This window comes from Myodes glareolus, chromosome 14 (assembly GCF_982192425.1).
Source record: "Myodes glareolus chromosome 14, mMyoGla1.1, whole genome shotgun sequence".
Classification (NCBI taxonomy): Eukaryota; Metazoa; Chordata; class Mammalia; order Rodentia; family Cricetidae; genus Myodes; species Myodes glareolus.
In genome coordinates, this window is record NC_142039.1 from 57,415,847 (window position 1) to 57,437,989 (window position 22,143).

Sequence of the window (22,143 nt, forward strand, 5' to 3'; positions counted from 1 at the left end):
CTGTCTTTCACTATAGCTCTATAGCATATTAATAACGTGGGGCAGTCCGCTGACAAAATGACTCCTGTGGTGTAATGGTTAATGCTCTGGACTCTCTGGACTCTGAATCCAGTGATCCGAGTTCGTATCTTGGTGGAACCTGTTCCTTGAGGAAGGGACCTACTCAGTCATTCTCATCAACTCAGACCATGAAACCCAATATAAACAGGCTATCCACGTTTCACTTTTTTTGGTTATAATACCCCCAGCAGTGTTCTTACACCTTAGGATTGGTTTGGCTATTCTTTGCGTGTGTGTGGTTCCATATGAACTCTTGCATTGTTTTTTCAAAACTCCTGAATTATGATATCACAATTGATATTGTGTTAAATCTGTGGATTAATTTTGGCCGTGCAGCCATTTTCACAATACCGATTCTACCAATCCAGGAGCATGGAAGGTTTTCCCCTAATTTTCTCTAATAAAGATTAGGGAAATTAATGAAATAGAGACGAAGAACTTTAAACAGTTATACTTCCTCCGCTGTAATTTCAAAAATCCCCACACTTAAATTTCTCCAACAGCAACTGGTATTTCCCTGGACGTAATGAGACAAAGAGGAAGAAGGGGAATCCAGAAGCAACAGATTAAATAAAGCACAGAATTCTGAAAGTTTTATTAATTTCCTCCCTATTTTGGATACTATTACTATTTAAAATGATGATGATCTGAAGTAAAACATAACAAACCATGTATAGGGAAAAGTGAGACTTTCTCACTTTGTTCCAAACCAAGGGGGCATATTCCTACTTTAGTGGTTCTTGGGAGAAAATGATTAAGTTTAAAAACCATCCTCAGTGCACGCATTTGATTCCAGCACTGGGAAGGCAGAGACAGGCAGACCTCTGTGAGTTTCCGGCCAGCCTGGTCTACAGAGCTAGTTCCAGGACAGTCAGGGGCACCCGAGAGCACCAAGCTCAGGGAAATTAGCTCTAGCCGAAGACACATAAATTAGTTAAGACAAGGGTTTCAACTGGACTGTGTGCGGGTTTGCGAGTGGAGTAGTCCAAGCTGGAAAAATAAAGGCCTTTCCACAACTGAAAGATCATAAGAAACCTCCAAAGTGAAATCGTTTTCCCATTCTCAAGCAAAACCTTAACCGGTAACTATGTAGACAATTCACACTTTAGAGAACAAGTGTCTCAAAGAAATAAAGTCTAAGCACTTAAGGACTTTATTAGTTCACATGCCTGTGTAAAGATCAGACATAAACTCCAACTAACCCACCTGCAATAGCGTATGCCCTGACCCTGCCTAAAACTTATGGAAACCTCAATGTGGGCGGCGGCGGCGTGTGTGTGTGTGTGTGTGTGTGTGTGTGTGTGTGTGTGTGGTATTATTGCTTCCATTAACCTTTGCTCTTTCATCGCTGGTGGAGGTGTACACAAGAGTAAACATTTCGAATGTTACTATCCTCAAGATATATATATATATATATATATATATATATGGAATATATATATACTTTTTTTTTCTCGTGCCTAGCATGTGTCCTAACGCGAGCCAGTCTCAGGAGTTTAGATCGGAGAACCGTGCTGGCAAGAAGAGCTGCGTACGGCACGGTTTGGTTTGCGGGTTGGACATGGACTGGCAGGCCGGGGCACTCAGTCCAGCAAGGGGATACGGTCAGCTCCGGCAGCCCGGATCGACACCTTGCCGATCCCAAAGTGCTTTCTGCAAAAACGAAACCCGTCGCTTTGTAATCAGAGCCACAGGAAACTGCCCGGCCCGGGTGATGTGGCGAGACCCAGTGCTCAAATAACGAGAAAACCGCAAAAAGAGAAAACCTAACTTCTGAATCCATAATCACCGCAACACACCAGGAACCTCAACCACTAACACCCACCGAAGCCGGAAGTGGATCCGCCCCTTGCATGGACGCACCGGAAACTGGGGCTTACGGGGAGTGTTTCCCGCCCACTTCTCAAGGCCCGCCTAGGTTACAGCGTCCCAGGAGTTGCCTGTTTGCCACACATTATTTTCTCGCTCTGCTGTGAGACCCTCTACCTGCGGCTTCACGCCTCCAGCTCCACGTAGAAGGACCACGTGACCTTCGAGAATGTACTCAGTTGCGGCAGAGGCAGGCGCCTAAAAGGTGCCCCCCTACGTGATGACGTGTAATTCGCGCGCCGAAGCCGAAAGCGCCTTCCTCCTCTTCCGTCGGCTCCCCACGCCGGCTTGTTTGCACGGCACGTGTGTTGCTGAATGGATCTGGTCGCTGGGAGCTACGAGCAGGTCCTGTTTGGGTTCAGAGTGCACCGCGAGCCCGCGACGAGTGGCGACCGGGAGGTGAGGCGCCGCGAGCCCCGGGACGGCGGGGGACGGTCGGGGAGGGGCGTGCTGGTTCCTTCCCGGACCGACACTGCTGGGTCTCCGTGAATAGTTGATGGGGGATTTGCGTGGATAATGGGTAAGCTTATGCCGGCTCTCGAGAGACTGAGGCAGGATAGAGAGCTCAAAGTCTGTAAGACCCTGCTCTTTACAGAGTAAAGGATTTTCAGAATGAGATACCTACTCGTTATAGTAGATAAAGATGTCTATAGACGGGAACGAAAAAGTTGATCTCAGTATGGAAAGTAGATGAATGGTTGTCAGAGTCTGGAGCCAGGTTAAGGAGGTGACGAAGAGGATGGCTAATGCTTGCAGAAATGCAGTTGGATGGGAAGAATGACTTCTCATTTTTTTTGCCTAGTAAGGTTGAATGTTGTCAACTCAAAGACATGACACATGATTGAGGGGATAGATAGGTTGCTTTTTTTCCTGATCTGTTCGACGTATGTATTGAAATAAATATTGTATGTATTGAAATATGTATTGTGCTCCCTAAAAAATGCAGTCATTATATGTAAACTTAAAGCATTCTCGGGGCATGAAAAAGCTGGCATTTTTAACACATATACATGCGGTGTCCATTTAAGCTGACAAATACGTTAGCTGTTTGAGGTCTAATGTAAAAGTAACTTTGCCTTTCACTGAGTTTCTGACCTAATTACCAAAATGCTACGTCTGGACTGGGATCAAGAAAGTAATACAAATTTACTACTTATTGTGATTTACTGTGGTAGGGTGAAAAGGTGCCAGAGGTGTGGTTCCTGCTCTAGTAACCTTCCAGATTGAAGGGCTGGTGAACAAGAAAGAGAAATACTTGGCGTGTAGCACAGTATGAAATTTACTTTTATTAGGTATGAAAATAAGGTACAGGTCATTGGCAACACGGTAGTCAAACAGTAATCAGGGCCATATACAGGGCTAGGAATGTGATCTCCTAATACTCCAGATGATCACTTCTGAACGGTTCCACTTATCACCCACAAATCCATTCTGTTGGGCACTTCTTTAGCGTGTTTTCTTTGTAGCGTACTTCTTCCCGAGGCACAACAACCCTGACACAGATTCAGCCATTCCCATTTACCGACAGCAATTGGGAGGTTTCTCACAGGGTAAGAAACTGTTCAAGGCCAGACAGTTTATAAATACAAGTCAGGCTCTGCCAGGTGTTTCCCAGGCTTACGGGTTTCACATTACCAGGTGCTGCTTCTAAATCTAGCCAATAGCCAAGGTAACCAATATTATTTATGTAATTTGAATACACAAGTAGTACTTTGATATGAAACTTACACGGTTAAGTCCAGTGGCTCATGTCTGTACTCAGAAAGCTTAGGCAGGAAAATTAAGAGTTTAATGTTTAAGCCAGCTGTTGTGGCTGGTGCACGCCTTTGATCCCAGTACTCTGGAGGCAGAGGCCGGCAGATCTCTGTGAGTCCCAGGGCAGTCTGGTTAACAGTGAGTTCTAGGACAGCAATAACTACACAGTGAGACCCTGTCTCAAAAAAAGAAGACAGAGGAAAAAAGGGGTGTAAAATTAGCCTGGGGTTACATACGACTTTTTTTTTTTTTTAAAGAGGCTGGGTGGGGGTGGTACACACCTTTAATCCCAGCACTGGGAGGGGAGCAGAGGCAGGTGAATGTCTGTGAGTTTGAGGCCAGCATGATCTACAGAGTGAGTTTTAGGACAGGCTCCAAAGCTACAGAGAAACCTTGTCTTGAAAAACAAACAAAAAACAAACAAAAAAAACAAAAAGAAGAGACGAGGAAAGAAACAAACAAACTTAGAAGAAGTAAAACCACATGTCTGTCTCAGGCATGTTGTGTCTTTAGTTCAAGGAGTCCTGTTCCTGACCCATGAAGGACTGCCCACTGCTATAGTTCTTTAGGATGACAGTGATTCACCATAGGCATCTTCAAAGAACTTTGCTGGGTTTTTTGTTTTGTTTTCTTCTTTCTTCCTTGGTTAATAACACTTTCCACGTAACTCCTGCAATTTGAAGACTACTGTATGTGTGCACATGTGTTCTGTTCTTTGTACTCATTCAGTCACATTTCTCAAACTAAAAATCATGCAGTAATGAGCACCTGGTCCCTGAGACTCATTAATAGCAGTTCTCAAGGACTCATGTTGAAACTAATGAAAATAGACCCATACGTCTTATTTTCCTTTACAGGACTTACCCCTTCTATATCTCTGTACCATCACATTTGTTTGTATTTCTTTTCTTGGAGTGAAAGTTGTACTTGACTACAGACCTCTTGGTTCATTGTTACTTCTACCAAGCATATATAATAGACTTGTTACATAGATCCAAATTAGAGAGCAGGCAGTTGTTACTGGAATTAATTCTCATAAAAAGCTGAGCATTTGAATGAATTACTGATATGGAAGCCTCTGTAAGTCTCCATTATTGGGATCTGGAGCTCTGTTCCCGAGCTTATCTTATACGCCTTATTCAGGTCTCCAGTCTTTTTGCTTTAGTCTGTGTATCAGTACCTAGTTTTTCTCCATTTGCGGGATACATTGGTTGATTCTGTAGATTGTAGACCTGTATTTTCAGAGAACTGTTGTGACTGCGGTGTTGACCGTCCGTTTCGTTCTCTCTTAGACATGGACTCCTGTGGCTGACTTCACTCACCATGCCCATACTGCCTCCTTGTCGGCGGTGGCAGCCAACAGTCGCTTTGTGGTCACTGGGAGCAAAGATGAAACGATTCACATATATGACATGAAAAGGAAGATAGAACATGGGGCTCTGCTGCACCACGGTGGTGAGTGTGTCTTCGTCACTGTTCTGTTGCTATGAAAAGACACCATGACCAAAGCAGCTCTTACACAGAGAAAGCGTTTGATTGGGGCTGGAAGAGCAGCTGGTGGCTTTTTGGCCTCTGCACCATCTGTTTAGCCCCTAAGGCTGTATTCTTATAGCTCAGCATGCACAGAGACTCTTGAGTTAATCTTCCAGAGCCACCAAAACAAATGAAAACTGTTGGGTTTAATAAGAGAAACATTAATTCCTTCCCCTACAACTTAAAGGTGTGATTCGGTATTGCCAAGGCACTGGCTTTCCCTGCTTTCCTGGTGCTAGGGATTGAATGTGGATCTTGTCTGTGCTAGGCAGAGCCGCTTCCAGACTGCATTCATCCTCCTGCACTTCCAACCAGATATAGAATTTGTGTTCAGAGTCAATATGATTGTTACCTGTCTTTTTCACAGGCACCGTAACTTGCCTGAAATTCTATGGCAGTCGGCACTTAATTAGTGGCGCAGAAGACGGACTCATCTGTGTCTGGGACGCAAAGAAATGGGAATGCCTGAAGTCCATTAAAGCTCACAAGTGAGTCGCTGTGGTCCTGTTGGCATTCTCACTGCGCCAGTCGAGCTGAGGGCTAACTGTCCCTTTCCTTTCAGAGGACATGTGACTTTTCTTTCTATCCACCCATCCGGCAAGTTGGCCCTGTCTGTTGGTACGGATAAGACATTAAGGTAAGTTATAAATTCCCAAGGGCATCTTTACTAATGTATCTTTTACTTAGCAATAACAAGATACTGTTTCCATATTGGTCCAAAGTTTTCAACCATTTTAAGTTGTTGTGGTAACAAGGATAGCAAGAGCAAAGCAGAAAGTAAGTCAACAGAAACTGTTTTGTAACGCTGTAAAAATGATCTATATTGGCCAGGCAAGTTGGGTCATGCCTTTAACCCTGGCTCTTAGGAGGCGGAGGCAGATGGATCTCTGAATCTGAGGCCAGCCTGATCTACGTAGCAAGCTCCAGGCTAAGACCCTGTAAGAAAAAACACAGCCCATGTTTCTGTTACTGTATGGTGAATGGGGAGGAGAGTGACCCTGAAGAGAAATGCGTGACTAGGTGCAAGTGCAGTGACAACATGTTTAAAGTGTCAGGAAAGGAAGAAAACATTTGTCGGCACTGCTGCAAACTAAAGGGTAGCTGCTTTTTAAGTGTATAGTATGTAGTGGAATTGCCCTGTATGGGGGCCTGTTATGTATTTCTTTCCCACTCATGCTGTAAACAAACCTGTTTTGCAGAACATGGAATCTTGTAGAGGGAAGATCCGCTTTCATAAAAAATATAAAACAAAGTGAGTATTTTGTACATTTTATACTAACTAGCTAGACTATGAAGTTATGCAGGTACATTTTTTTATATATTGATTATTTTATGTGTGTGAGTGTTTTGCCTCCATGAATGTCTGTGTACTGCCTGGATCCTTGATGCCCTTGGAGGTCAAAAGATGACATTGAATCCCTGGAACTCAAGTTACAGATGGTCGTGTGGGTGCTGGGAATCAAGCCCAGGTCTCCTGGAAGAGAAGCCGATGTTCTTAACTGCTGAGCCATCTCTCCAGTCCCTTTTGAAAGAGATTTTTTTTTTTTTAATTTACTGTGCATGAGTGCTTTGCTTGCATGTAGATATGTGGGCGTGTGTGCCTGGTGCTGGTAGAGTCAGAAAAGAGTGTCTGATCCCCTGAACCATTTGGGTGCTGGGAAATGAACATGGGTCCCCCTGCAAGAGTGGGAAGAGCTGCTAACTCTGAGCCATTCCTCCAGCCCATGGTCACACATTCTCTGTCCATGTGTGTATATGTGGACTTCCTGATCAGATGGTAGTGGCCTCTGAGAACAAGTGTTTCACATTACTTTCTCTTCCTGTGTTAGCTCTGGGTTCTGCCACACTATCTTTATGACCTCAGTAGTTCCTTAAACTACATTTGCCTACAGTTTAACTTCTGAAGTATGTGTTAGGAATTTTTTGTGAGATTACGACCATTTTCCCTTGGGAAAAATGAATTTTTCCTGTTTTTATGACCTTTTTTAAAAAAAGCCCTTTGTAAAAGGGCTGTTGAGACAGTCTCATAGGCTAGTGTGACTTCAAAATTGCTGTTGCTGAGGCTGGCCTTGAACTCCTGAGTTTTCCTTCCTCTACTTCCCAAGCACTGAGGTTGCCCAGTAAGATAAAGATGGTTTGCCTTACAGATGCTCACATAGTGGAGTGGTCCCCAAGTGGAGAAAAGTACATAGTTGTTGTGCTGAATAAAGTGGATGTCTATCAGCTGGATACGGCGTCCGTGAGCGGCACCATCACAAACGAAAAGAGGATCTCGTCGGTCACGTTTCTTTCAGTGAGTTCCGGAAAGCAGGGGTGGAAGTTTTGAGGTGTCATAATTCCTGGGGACATTCAGAGTATTGTTTTTCTTTGTTTTAGGACTCTGTCCTTGCAGTGGCCGGAGATGAAGAAGTTGTAAGGTTTTTTGACTGTGATTCACTAGAGTGCCTCTGTGAATTTAAAGCTCATGAAAACAGGTATGTTTTTTCTAAATCAATCTGTGTACTTAGTCTTACTGGATGTCAACAGGCAATAATTTTATGAATCTGTGGGTGTATATGTCTGTGTGTGTCTGAATAACACCAAGGGTACTCAGACATGTCCCATGGCTGTGATGCCTGGCATCTAAGGAGATGATGGGAAGTGTAATTATTTCCCTGGATTTCATAATGCAGGAGGGGGAAGTGACTGCCACTTGTCAGTTTGCACTTTTAAAATAACTCTTAGGCAGGGCAGTGGTGGTGCATGCCTTTAATCCTAGCACTCGGGAGGCAGAGGTCAGCCTGGTCTACAGAATGAGTTCCAGGACAGACTCCAAAGCTACAGAGAAATCCTGTTTTGAAAAAACAAAAACCATCATCATCCTCATCATAATAAATAACTCTTAGACTTGGAATCTAATATCAAGCATATTTGAGCAAAGCAAAAGCTTTGTACCCAACTACTGTTATTCCTTTTCTTAGTCTCTCTGCCCACTTCCCCTTTTCTCTGCAATTATCCTTCATAAGAAAAATGAAATAACATTATTGAGCTCCATCTCCAAGTGCTTGCTGTGTGTATATAAGGGGTAGATAGTGATTCTCAGAGTCTACTGATCATTAACTTGGCTAGGAACATTCCACACTGAAGTAAGGGAGCTCTCCCAAATTCAGGCCAGCTGATGCCTAATGTGCCTGTTTTGTTTGTTTTTTTAAGTATAATTTTGAGAAAGGCAATACCCCAGAGCATCTTATTTCAGTGTAGTCATCAGCTTGTTCTTCCATGTCTCAAATAAGTTGTAAATCTTGCTTTCTGGGAAGCAAGATTGAGAAACCTGACTTTGTAAACATTCAGTCCTGCAGTTGGTGTACAATGTTTTCCCTAGTATTAGGAAGTAAAATCATTTTAGGAAAGCCGTTTCTAATATATTCCTGACAATTCTACTTCACCATTATTTTTCAGTGATGAGCAAAACATTTGGGAACTTGTGCTCCCGTGGCCCACACTGTAGTGAGGCCGTGGGTACTTTGGCGGATGCTCTAGCTGAACTTCCTTCCCAGCCTGTCTTGTTTACCTACAGAAAACTTGAAAGGCTGACAGGCCAGTTAGGGAGCCTCTTTGTAGAGCCACCTCAGGACCAGCCTGTGCTCCGTTCTTATCCCCAGGCACTTCCTCCTCCATGGTGCTTTGATTATTATTGTTTAATTGTGTGCTGTGTGTCTGTGAGCTGTGTATGGGGGGTGGGGCACCCGCAGTGTGTGTATGGAGGTCAGAGGACAACTCTGGGAGGCACTTCTTTCCATATTTATGTGGTTCTAGAGCTTAAACTCTGGCCAGTTGGCTTACCTGGCAGGTGCTTTTACTGACAGAGCCATCGTGCCGGTTCCGTCCATGTTGTTTTAAAGTAAATTATAGTTTTGAGGTGTTTAGGCCTGGTGATGGCATGGTTTTACTTCTATCTGAAACATTTATCAGCAGAAATGGAAGGTGAATGGTCTATTGGGCACTAGCCACAATCCAGAAACAAAAAGACAGCTTAGACTGAAGTGGTGGTTGCCCTGGAGCTGGAGAAATTTGTTCTTCTCTTCCTCTTGGTGAGCCTGAAGTCAGCATCTTTCCTTTCTGGATGTGTAGTTGCTTGGGTTAACAGGCTTCACCTTGTACACCCTCTGGATTGTAGGACCTAGGAGGTAGCGTGAGTGTACCCGTCATTGCAGCTTGTTTTTATGATACAGTTTTATCCCATATTTGGCCTGAAAATAACTCACTGTTCGATGGGAATGTGCAGCACTTGTTATATCTTAGCTTGTTTATTGGACACTTTGGAAACACTTGAAACATTGGAAAGCAGGAGACTGTTGTAGTTTTATGATATCACACCCTCTAGAAGAAATGATCTCTGGCATTAATGTTTCTATCCTAGGGTAAAAGACATACTCAGTTTTGAAATTCCAGGCCACCATGTTCTTGTCACAGCATCAAATGATGGTTTCATCAAAATGTGGACGCTTAAGCAGGAAAAGGTCAGTGTCTTCCCCCAGGATCAACACACTGCATAAGACAGTACTATATTAAAGTTTTACTTTAACAGTTTGTTTAGTGAGATTCATAAAACATAGATCCTTAAGCTTTTAAGATCTCTTCCAGTTGTGGTCTGTATTGATAGGCTTAAAGTTAGGGTTCCTGCAGAGCTGCCTAGGGGCTTTGGGCTGATTAAGATTAGGTCTCAGACCTAATCTTTTTAATGTGCCATGGTTTTTTTGTGTGTGTATTGGGTTGTCTTTATCTTTTAAAAAATACTAGAGAAAAAAATTGCCATTACTAAAAACAGTTGGAAAGATCTTGGTCAATTATGGAACTACTACTAATTTTGAATCAGATAATCAAACACTGATTCCCTTCTCTAGTCTCCTTTCACTCTCAGTATTGTTTACTTTCAACTCTGTGGGTGTGGTTTGTCTACGTCAGATATCACTTGTGTCCTTACAATTTTCTAGTTTGAAGACACTGGCTCTGTGAACGCCCTGGTGAGATCAGTTATAAACCATGGTAGTCAGGGACCTCTAATATTGTTATCGTATGCCCAGGAAAATACAAGCTCGCAGCACCTGGCAGGCGATGTTACGAAAGACATTGCTGGGCAGTTTCTTCAGTGTGCTCATGTAAACCCTGGTGGAACATGTCTGTGCGTGGGCACTGTGACGTGTAGAATGGTACACTCATTCTGGCACTGACGGAAACATTCTTCAGTGGTACATAATGGTATAATAAAACTTCAACTAAGATTATATCATTATGGATAAAGAGAAGTTGTTATCAAAAAATTCCTCCGGGTTAAGTATAAGGTTTTTCCCTTCTGTTTCAGAAAGATCCCCCATCTTTGCTGTGTGAGGTGAACACTGGCGCCAGGCTGACGTGTCTTGGAGTGTGGTTAGACAGGGCGACAGATGGAAAAGGGAGCCTTCCTCCAGCAACAGAGCCTTGCCCTGGTAAATTAAGTCAACCATTTAAAAGATTGAGCAGTCTGCTCCCTCCTGAGTTGTTAAAACTTCACTTGAGAGTGAGAAACTTAATGTGCTATCTTTTGTGTTTTAGTAAATAAAGAACAACCGAAAAAGATCAAAAAGGAAACTGGTGATGAGAATCAGGAAGAAGAAACATCAGGACCTAACTCAAAGAAGTCTGGCTTACTCGGTGACAGCAAGAAGCCAACAAAAGGAAATAGCCCAGTGTCAGCCAAGAAGAGGAAAATGACAAACGTGTTGGAAAAGAAGAGAAAAAAGAAAATGTAACTTACATGGCAAATCTCAGACATCTTCTCCCCAAGAGAATGTCTTCTTGACAGATTCTCCTTTTCAGATATCACACACCTAACTTTCCCATGTGAGACACAAAAGGATTTTCTCCTTCGGGAGAAAACGTGTAGCCTAAAACTGAGCCACCTTTAGGTGGTGCTTTGTTTTGTTAACTAGTAAAATTATTTTTGGCAGATGGCATTTTATATATTGTCATATGTAGTGATTGTAATGTACACTTTTTACTGTTCAAAGTAACTAAAGATATAAAACTACTGTATTTAAAATGACCCAGAGCTTTTACTGTATTTTTGTGGTGGTGCTTGGGATCACGCCCAGGGCCTTGCATGCTAGCAAGATTTCCCTGTGCACCGCCAGCACCCAGCGCCTTCTTCCTTATGCAGACGTGTCAAGTCTTCACCAGAGTGGATGAAGGGCTTTTCAGACAATTCTGCTTCTAAGCAGTGAGTGACAGGCAAATTTAAAGACAAGGAAACAACACTTCTCAATTTCCCATCTTTCAGAGCATCAAAATATCCATCCACTTAGGCTAGTCTAAACTAGTCTTGTCTTAGACATGTAGACCAGACATAATCCCTCTGTGCCTCATAGGATCAGTGTAGGGTTACCAAGATGTGTCAGTGTGTGTACATCTTCGAACGAGCCTAGCACACTGTCGGTACCTAATGACAGTGACCTGTTACTACCACCCTCATCATAGACTATATTTTGTCAAGTGGTAGCACATACCTTTAAAGTCAGCGCTCAGAAGGCAGAGGTAGACAGATCGCTATGAGTTTAAGGCTACTCATAGCTGGTCTACATAGCAAGTTCCAGGATAGCTAGAGTTACCTATGTGTGTACATACGTACATACATACATAACATATATGAAAAAGAACAGCTCAGTAGATGTCAGTTGCCTGAATGTCTTGATATTAGAGGATTGGAAGCCCCAAAGGCATAATTTAAGTAGAAATCAAAAGAAGATGGCTTGGTGATGGGTGAGGGTACTTGCCACTTAGGTACAAAGACCAGAGTTCAACTCCAGAAGCCCAGTTATGGAAAGATAACACATGCACTCCCTCTCCCAGCCCCACTTAAAGTAAAATCTATAAGGTTTTATTTTATTTTATGTGCATTGGTGTTTTGCCTTCACATTTGTGTGAGGGTGCTGGATCCTCTGGAATAGGACTTAGACACAGTTATGAGCTGCCATGTGGATGGGAATTGAACTTGGGTCCTCTTGAAGAGCAGACAGTGCTCTTAACCTCGGAGCCTGGTGAAATTTGTGTGCCTAGATTCCTCCTCCTTTTCCTCTTCCCAGAAATCCCACCTAGACTCCTATTGGCCATTCCACATGAAAACAATCAAAAGATGCCTTAGGCAGCAACGCATCTTTACAGTGTAAATGAATACTTTGCACCAGGGACTCTGGCCTATGCAGCCACAGGACACCATCATCCAGGCCAGGTGCAGACCTCAGTGTGACTGCTTTCAGACCTCTCACACTTGGCTGTTCTCCGTGCGTAACCTTAATAAACTCATTGGTTCTTCAGCGTGCGCTTTGGTTTGTAATTGAGACCTTATGAGGAATAAATGTTGCCTAGTACCCCCAGGGCAAAAATTCTTGATATTCTTGAAATTTCAAGAATATACATAATTACCTCTACTTAAGATCTATCCTCAAGCCGGGTAGTGTTGGCACACATCTTTAATCCCCCTAACACTCCTGAGGCAGAGGCAGGTGGATGTCTGAGTTCAAGGCCACCATGGTCTACAGAGCAAGTTCCAGGACAGCCAAGGCTACACAGAACCCCCCCCCCCCAAAAAAAACCTACCAGCACAAAGGCTGATGATAGGCCACTTCAACATGTGGTTGCGCTAACACGCCTCTTCTACCAGGCTGTCATCCTATCCTGATGGCTCTTATTTATCCCATTTTCCCTGTTTGGAACTGATTTTAAATAGGCACTTTGAATCTCAACCCCATCCTCACCCGACTTGTGCTGGGGACCTTGTACTCTATCACCAAGCTAAACCTTCAGCCTCACCCTTCCAGCATTGTGATTTTGGTTGTGTGGCTCAGGGAGCTTCCCTTGGATACCACAGTTTGCTACAAGACAGTCATTTGTGTCAAAATAAGGAACGAAAGTTTTAGGCAGTCAGGTTGATTTTCCTTTTTAGGTCAGTAGTGTAATGTGTTTAAATACCTACTTTGACGTTTGCATAGAAGCAAATTACACATGCAAAATTTCCCTTCTTGGCACTAGACTGTCTCCTACTCCACACCATACATTGCTGTTCAGTAGCCATACATTGTTGACCAGGTATGTCGGCCATCAGCCCAGATTCTGGGGCTAAAAGGAAAAATATGATTGTCCAAAAGGCAAATGCTTTAAAATAAATGGATGTTTTCAATGTCATGATCTTGCGGGGAGGAAGGCAGCTCTACCCACCCATCTAAGAGATGAGATTGAGATTTTAGAATATAAGGGTATTTGCAGCAGAGAGGGCAGTGATGAAAGAGCCTTAGTGAGGTGTAAGACCAACTGGCTACCCTTGAACTCAAAAAAGTGTGTGTGTGTGTGTGTGTAATTATACAAAAAAAAAAAAAAAAAAACAACAACAAAAACCCAGGTCTGTCTGAGGCCAAGTTATCCAGAAGAGAATTTGGACAGCAGAGAAAAGTGAAAGACAAGACAAGGCCACTCTGACCCACAGCTTCAAGCTACAGAGAAAAACCAACCAAACAAAACCTTCCACACTCCTGCGTGATGAAGGCACCTGTAGAGGCCACACCCTGCGCTGCTTTTGGAACCATCCAGCTATGAAATAGCTGTTGCTTATGATGTCCGAGACTAGGGCTTTGCCTCCTTCCTGCTGCCCTTCCTCTTATAGCTATAGCAATTGTAAGGACAACTTGAAGAATTTTCTTCCTTTGGTACCCTGGATATTTTTCCAGCTGCTGTCTATGTTACTGCTGGCTCAAGCAAGGTATGCGTCCCAAGGGCTTTTATCCTGAGGCATTTATGTAGATAAAAAACATTAGATGTAAAAGTTTGATTTAATAATAGAGATACTGGCTACTGATTTTGAGTGTTATTTTGGTATTTCTCTTTGCTAAACTTATCCTCCAACTTATCCTCCCAACGGCAGCTTATGTGCCAGGTACTGCACCACCACCCTCCCTCCACCCCCAACCCCCACGCCCCCACCCCCGCCTCGAAGCGGGACCCAGACCTGGAAGCCAAACCTAAGAACGGAAAACAGCTGGCCCGAAACCAAGCCCCGCCCCTTTCACCTAAAGCCCCGCCCTAGGTGTCGCCCAGCCTCTCCCCTAGGCTCCGCCCGTCGCCTCAAGCCCCGCCTTTCCCGCCCGGACGCAGCGCGCGCCGTGACGTCTGCACACCCGACTCTGGACCTGCTTCCCTCGCTGTGCGCTCGCACGCTCGTCCTTCAGCGCAGGCCTACGGGCTCCAATTCCGGTGTGTTCTTACTTTGCTCCTTTTGCCACTCGGGATTGTTCCGCACGCGGCCGCCCGGACCGCAGGCGCGGGGGACTCTCCGGTGCACCCTCTGCTGAGCTCGCTTCACTGGCCCGCTCTCCGCTCCTCTAAAACGTTCTGGGACTCTGCGCTTTCAACTCTGTTCTGACCCGGAGCCTCCTAGCCTTCCGGGAGTGGAGACCCAAATGCGCCTGCGCTGCTTCGGTGCTGCAGAGGGTCCTGTAAAAGAGCAGGAGTTAATTACTTTGTCGGCGTGTGGCATCCAGTGCAATTGAGACTTGGGCTCTCGGGCATTGTCTTGTCCCTCGCTCCAGCCTAACAGGAGTTGAGTGTCGGATCTAAGGGTTTCTAAAAGTTTGTAAGTTGAGTGTTGACTTCTGTGAGGAAGCAGCGTTCTGACCCTCGGAGATTATTAGAAGAGTTGAGGCATAGGCCGTTTGGTTTCTGATTTAGCCACCACTCAAATTAACTGATGAAACTGTCAGCTGTAGACAGGTACCAAGCAGGAGAAGGAGACCCTCCTGTGGGCCTGTGCTATAGCGAAGGTTGTGGAAATACTTGGTGCCTCTCCAGCACTTCCGTTCATACGGAAGGAAGGCTTTACCCGTTACCCAGTTCCCTTCACCGGGTTGCAGATCTAGGGCGACCAGAGACTGTGTGCCCAAGGAGCTGTTTGCACCACTACCAAGAGCTGTACTTTGAACTCATTTCTTTCTTACTGCTAGAGGCCTGAGTGTTCTAACTGCTCTGACCTCTCCCCGACAGGTCCCGGCCTGGTGTGATCTCCAAAGTGACTGAACAATGCAGAAGGACAGTGGCCCACTGTAAGTGCCCAATGTGCGGGAATAGAATCCCCTGGAGCGTCTAAAACCAGAGCACATGACAGGAGCCTTCAGCCCGCCACAGCCTAGGGGCAGCATGGGTTGTGGCACCATCCTTGAACTAGTGGCCTTTGACCTGGATTTGAATCGAGTTCGGCCACTGGCTAGTTCTGGCATGTCACCCAGCCTCTACTTCTGTCCATACAGTAACAGGATTTGCTAGAAGTGACCTTTTTGCCCTTGCCAGTGATTTTTTTTTAAAAAAACCATGTTTATTTAACACAGTTTAAGATGCACTAGTGCCATGTTGCGTGTCCAGGGGTCAGAGGACAGTTTGTTGGAGTTGGTTTTCTCCTTCTGCCCTGTAATCCCATCAGACTCAGATCGCCAGCCTGAGCGTCACACTGTGATTTTTGTGCTGTGTTTTAAACTTGGTTGGCACTGGCTTCTCCCTCTTGCCGTTCCAGGGTGCCTTTACATTATCTTGGCTTCGGCTATGCGGCCCTGGTTGCTACTGGTGGGATTATTGGCTATGCAAAAGCAGGTAAGTCTTACTTACGGTTACTCTTAAAACTGTCACCTTAGTCTAGTGAAATGGGGGTCCCCAGGGTCCTCGGAGCCTAATTTTTCTCGACTCAGCTTTGCTAGGCCCCTGGGTGCAGCCTGCATAGTCAGTCAGGCTGGCTCTTCCTGCTCTGACCTTGGGTTATCTGGGTAAGTTGAGCCAGGCTTTTTTTTTTTTTTTTTTGTCTACAGATAGGCAGAGGTGGTAGTTGGCGGTTGTTATCACCCTTTGCCATACACCCTTTGCCATCCCAGTGCGCTGTCAGCTCCTCAAGAGGGAAACCTTGTCTCTACGCAGTCTGTGTTATCTGTTTAACACCAGCCTGAATCCAGGGCCTTGTGCGGGCTAGACAAGCACTGTATTGAGTTACCCCTCCTGAAGGAGCGAGGGCTGGGGCGTGTAAAAACTGACCATCCTGTAGCACCTGCACTACGGGAACCAGGCTTGAAACTTAAAATCACACGCACACACAGACAGAGACACGCGGACACGGGCCATCCTTGATACAAGAATGCCCCTTTGCTCTATAATTATGGGTGGTCTCTCAGGGATCCGTAGTTCCTGATCTCACTGAGGCCTCCGCTTGTAAAGCACACCGTTCACGCTGCGCTGCGTGGAGGCCGTGCTGCCGTAGGTCTACAGGTCGGTACTTGAGCCGGGAACTGGGTTGAGAGACTTAAAAACATAGACGAGAGAGAGGGACATAGACACCGGTTACTCTTGATACAAGAGTGCCAAGTTTATTGTGCTCAGGGGCAGCTTATGTAGGGCTCTGGCCACGCCCCAGCTCTCGCGATCTTTCAGCTGCACACCCACCAGCCTGCCATCAGGGTTGCGTGCTCAGAGCAGCTGCAAACATAGGGAAAACAAGCTGCTCACAGGGAATTCAGGGTCCAGGGGACCACAGCCCCCAGTAGCTCCCACAGGGATGGTAAGACCCCATCTTCTCTGGTAGACTCCCCAGACTCCCCTCTGCTTGGAGCTCTGTGGCTCTAAGCCTTGGGAACTCTCTTTTACAGTTTTACTCTACAGGAGAGGGGATTCTCGTAGATTCCATCTGTAATGTGTGACATTACAACCCAGATGTAAGCCTGTTTCCTTCTCCCCAGGCAGTGTGCCGTCCCTGGCTGCCGGACTCTTCTTTGGGGGCCTCGCAGGCCTTGGTGCTTACCAGCTGTCCCAGGATCCCAGGAATGTGTGGGTTTTCCTAGGTAGGTTTGCCTCAGACTCTGCAGCCATGTTCTGCTTGGCTCTAAGACTCGTGGGCAGGTGTGGTGGGTTCTTTTTCCTGCCAAGGTATAGTTGGGTCTCACGGTGGAGAACCCTGGGTTGTTTCCCTTTGCATACAGAATGCAGAAAGGTTTCATACTGTCGTGGGTTTAATTTTCCCGGTGAGATGTGTTTTAAACAGTGTGTGTTAACTGTTGAGTTTTCACACTCAAGACAGCCTGCTTGAAACTTAGAGAAATCTCACACATACCGCGAGGCCGAGTCCACGTAACCTTTTCCCCAGTTGAACGCCTCTCCCCTTTTACACTTAATTGTGTAAGACACAGACCTTGCCTTTGGGGAGCTTTCAAGTTCATTGGGAAGTCAGGTAATTATAACACACGTTATAATTAATTAATATATAATTAATATTGTATATAGTATATACATGATATATTATAATATATAATATTATATATAGTATATAATATTATTATATGATTGCATAATTAATTATATATAATTAATTATACATTATAATTATTATGTAATATTAATTATAATTATTGTATTAATATATAATATATAATTAATATAATAATTATATAATATTATATAATTATAACACGTACCTGTTCTGCATGCTACGGTACTGTTTGTGAGCCATACAAGGGGCTGGAGATTGAAACACACACACACACAGACAAAGACACGGGTCATCCTTGAAACAAGAATGCCAACTTTATTGTGTTCCAGTGCAGCTTATATAGGGTCTCCTTGACTAATGGCCACGTCCTAACTCTCAGCTGCAAGCCCACCAGAAACCACTCCCCTGTCTTATGCTCAGAGCAGCTGCAAGCATAGGAAACCAAGTTGTTCACAGGAAATTCAGGGTCTGGGGGTCCACAGTCCCCAACAGGTAATGTGACTCTGTGGAACTGTAGACAAGTGCCCTGGTGCAGCCCTGGTTGTGGGGTGGGAGTGGGGGAGATGATGGCCTCTTACAGTGACCTTTGACACATTTTTCTCATTCTCCACTCTGGTGCTAGCTTTTGTCAGGGGCGTGGCACCTGTGTGCCTCATACCCACAGTGTAAAAACCCAGGCATCTCTAACCCTCCCAGAGGTGTCCCCAGCTGTTGAGTAGGAAGGGAGGCCAGCTGTGGACAGTCTGAGGCGAGGATGTGCTGAGCTCCTGGTTCTTCCGAACAGCTTCCTCATCATGGTTTGGAGTGGCTGGTAGACCACGTCTGCCTCTCTGATCCCAGCGTTCTCCCTTCAGGTGACCCCACGGGTACTTGAATGAAAGCAGCCACTGGGATTGATTACAGCCGTCAGCTTCCAGGCCACCCAGTTTCCCGTTTCTCTCCCCGACCAGGGCTTTGACTCCTGAACTGTGGACTGTCTAGGGTCTGCCATTTATTTGTGCTCCCCCATAGAATCACTCCTATTGCAGGATCCCACATATAAAGCTCCCATGCAGTCAACTTTGACTGCATTAGAAAAGGAAGGACCTCTGGGCCTACTTCCTCTTCAGTCACTGGCTTTGCCCTTCCCTCTCAGAAGCTTCTCATTTCTCTCTCAGACATCATGAATCCTCTTCAGTCTTCATTTTTGTTCTCTTGACCGTAGAATGCTTACCGCTGCTCCCCCCCCCAGTCTCACAGGGACCTGTGTCTGTACAAAACTTTTCCCCAAGTCTCTCCTCCACACAGGTGACCACCGATGATCTTTGTTTTTCCCGTTGCCTTCTCTCTTCCTTTCTGAATAGTAAGCACTCTGCTTAGGGCCTGGCTCTTCTCTTGGCAGCGCCATTGAAGGTCATGTCTTGTTTTCAGGACACAAATGACTCACAAGCTTCTCTGCTAAATCAACGGTTCCCAACCTTCCTAATGCTGCGACCCTTTAATGCACTTCCTCATGTTGTGGTGACCCCAACCATGAAATTATTTTGTTGCTACTGCCTAACAGTAATTTTGCTGTGGTTATGAGTATTGATGTAACTATCTGATATGCAGGACCCACAGGTTGAGAACTTCCATGCTATGGTTATGAGTATTGATGTAGCTCTCTGATATGCAGGACCCACAGGTTGAGAACTTCTGTGCTAAGCTCCTCAGGCATGCAGGTGTTTCAGCACATCTAGTCTTCTCCATGTATTCAGCTTTGGGGTGCTCTTGCCCTCGGCCTCCAGCAGTGCTGTCTGCGTCCCCATTTCCGTGGCCATCACCTTCCTAGTCCTCACCCTCTACTACTAGGCTGTGTCTGCAGCTGCATCATCTTTTTTTAATTTTTCTTTCTTTTTTCAAATTTGGAGACTAGTATAAGTGGATGTTTCCTGTCCTGACCGGTTGGTCCCAAATAATCACTAAGAGGCTTAATACTAATTACAGATGCTCAGTTGATAGCTCAGGCTTATTACTCACTAACTCTTACATTTAAATTAACCCATTTCTATTAATCTATGCATTGCCATGTGGCTTTACCTGTCCTCCAGCTTGTCTTACCTCCTGGGCAGCTGACAGGCATCTCTATGCCTTACTTCCCATCATTCTCAGTTTGGCTTTCCCACCTAACTTCCTGCTCAGGTACCAGCCTGGCAGCTTTTTATTAACCAATGGGAGTGATTCATATTTACAGTGTGCAGAAGGATTATTACACAGCAGAGTAGAGTCTCGTTAAGTTGCCAAGGCTGTCTTTGAACAGGAGGACTTGTGGGCCTCCTTCAGTCTCCGTGGAACTGGGTCCACAGGCACACACCACCTGTTCTGGTTGTCGATAGTGGCTAAGTCTTTGCTTCTCTAGTTCATCCTTCCATAGAGTCCCTGAATCAGCTCCCTGCTCCCTGTCAGGCCATATGTATAGCAATCGTTGTAGAACAAATTAGACTTCGCGATTCTTTAAGCTAGCTTGTGTCTTGGGGCTTGAAACACCGAAAGGTTGTATTGTTGAGTGCAGTTAAGAGTCTCTAGCTTAGCAAATGCAGTCAATGTTTTTCTGCCAAAACACTTGGTAGCCAGCATGTAGGGTAAAGAAACTGCACAGTGTTTTTGAGAAGGTGAAAGCGTTTAGGGATGAAGCCTGGGTTTTGCAAAACAGTTATGGAAATGAGACTATTCTGGCAGGCTGGGCTTGGGGAGGTCACTCTGTCACCTGACAGAACACCTGATAGCACAGTTGCTCTTGTGTTTCAGAGACAGAAGGCACAGTGGTGGGAGTGGCCCAGCCCTTTGTGGTAGGGGTCTGTTCACACCACGAGGGGCCAGGAAATAGGTTGGAGACCTAGGGTGGATGTAGCCTTCAAAGCTCCATTTTAATGATCTACCTCTGTCCGCTCCATAAACTCCAAAGGAGTGCCCTAAGATGACAACCAAGCACTCGGAATATCAGCTTCAAGGAACAGTCCAGAGTCAGCTATAGCAGAATGTGAAGGGCCTTACTTGGCCAGTATTTGTATTTAGGCCTGACTATTGTGGGCAGCAGCGAAGCTGTGTTCCCTCCACCCCCACCATTATAGGATGAAATCTGGGCCTCGAAAAGGAGGCAGGACTTCACTCCTGCCCTGCATGGAGGATGTGCTGACTGTTGGACTTCTCTTTCTCAGCTACATCCGGGACCTTGGCTGGCATTATGGGGATGAGGTTCTACAACTCCGGGAAATTCATGCCTGCAGGTCTAATCGCAGGTGCCAGGTACTTGCCTTTCCATTTCTCTTCACCCAGACAGTGCTTGGCTTTTTGTTCAAGACACTTAAATCAGTCAGAAATATGCTCACTTCAGTGTACCTCATCCTAGACTTCACCTCCCCATTTTCTAGAGGGAGTTTTCTCCCCAAGTGGAAAAGACAAAAAAAAGCCTTTGTAGTTGATTTAGGACTGAAGTATATTCATTCATTGTAGACATGATCCTGAATTTGCTCTGTGGACTGCCCAAGACTCCACTACTAATGTCACAAGCCTCTGAGCAAACCCCTGGGTGTGGCAGTGTGAGACTGTCCATGTCGGTTCCCTATTTCTTAGTTACCTGAATGTTCTATATTAAAAGTTTTGCTAAAACGAAATTTCTTTTACTGAATTCCATTTTCTATTTAATTGTAAAACTGTCTTAAATTGACAAGTTCTTAAGTATAATAAATACACTCTGGAGGTAGGAGAATTTAAAAAAAAGAAAACAAAAGCAACAACAAAATCTGTCTGAGGAAAATAGATACTTTGCTTGTCTTTGGCTGTGGTTATGCTGTTGACCAAAGCCTTAAACACTGGAAAGAAAACAGGCCAAGGTCACGACCACTAGACTGGGAGGCAGGAGACCTGCCATTAATTGGCCCTGTGACCTCTAAGGCTTTGTTCTCTCTTCCCCTCATTTCCTCAGCTCTTCCAGATTATTGGCGTTGGTCTAGGGGTACCATGTGCCCCTGTGAGACTTCTGTGGTTTTTCTTTGCCTCCTGGAAGGAGATGTTTTCTTCCAGACTGCTCTACTTCAGCTCCTCCCTTCATACACAGTTGAGCGGGACCTGAGGCTTTGATCCTTTAAAACAACAGGCACCTGTATGTCCTTCGCCTAATCACTTGTTTTTTCTCTGAACAGTTTGCTGATGGTTGCCAAGCTTGGAATCAGTGTATTGAGTTCTCATCCGTAGTAGCCACACCTGTGCTTGGGCTCCAGAAGAACTGAAACTCCCCAAATGTCCACATTTACAATGTCTGAAGAAAAAAGTGCAGCATATTTACATATTCTGACATTTTACAAATGTCCACCGAGCACACAGAGGTGACAATGAGCTTTTGCTGATGTAACTGGTCAGGGGTGGCGAGTGTCCAGCCTGAGAGCAGATGCTGCCTTCATGCAGCTTTGTTCTTGTGTGATGAGATGTCTCATTTCTGGACCAGTAGACAAGGATGTCAACATGGGGGGCCCCAGAGCCACAAGTCCTGCCCAGAAGTGTGTGAAATCTCTTGGTGACATTTGTGATGTGGGATCTTTTGTATAAGTCTGCTATAAAATCATGTTACTGTGAAATACCAGTGAAAATAAAGTTTGCTATTAAGAACA

At 45.1% G+C, this 22,143-nt stretch overlaps 2 protein-coding genes across 3 annotated transcripts; both read left to right on the forward strand.

The window, feature by feature from the left end:
- The first annotated feature begins 2,001 nt into the window (after positions 1 to 2,001).
- Pak1ip1 (PAK1 interacting protein 1) lies at positions 2,002 to 11,278 on the forward strand. The gene is made up of 10 exons (XM_048421489.3): positions 2,002 to 2,328; positions 4,977 to 5,139; positions 5,585 to 5,705; positions 5,780 to 5,854; positions 6,417 to 6,469; positions 7,365 to 7,510; positions 7,594 to 7,691; positions 9,617 to 9,716; positions 10,559 to 10,682; positions 10,789 to 11,278. Exons 1-10 carry the CDS (start codon positions 2,245 to 2,247, stop codon positions 10,983 to 10,985), a joined length of 1,161 nt encoding a protein of 386 aa, XP_048277446.3. The 5' UTR covers positions 2,002 to 2,244; the 3' UTR covers positions 10,986 to 11,278.
- A 3,066-nt stretch (positions 11,279 to 14,344) lies between these two features.
- On the forward strand, positions 14,345 to 22,143 carry LOC125391723 (transmembrane protein 14C). 2 transcript variants are annotated; one of them, XM_048421303.3, is made up of 6 exons: positions 14,345 to 14,475; positions 15,262 to 15,320; positions 15,785 to 15,861; positions 16,992 to 17,093; positions 20,695 to 20,782; positions 21,679 to 22,143. In XM_048421303.3, the coding sequence occupies exons 2-6, from the start codon at positions 15,298 to 15,300 to the stop codon at positions 21,728 to 21,730; spliced, it is 342 nt and encodes a 113-aa protein (XP_048277260.1). In that variant the 5' UTR covers positions 14,345 to 14,475; positions 15,262 to 15,297; the 3' UTR covers positions 21,731 to 22,143. The 2 variants fall into 2 exon arrangements, with proteins under 2 accessions (XP_048277260.1, XP_048277333.1); XM_048421376.3 differs by lacking the exon at positions 14,345 to 14,475 and adding an exon at positions 14,605 to 14,854.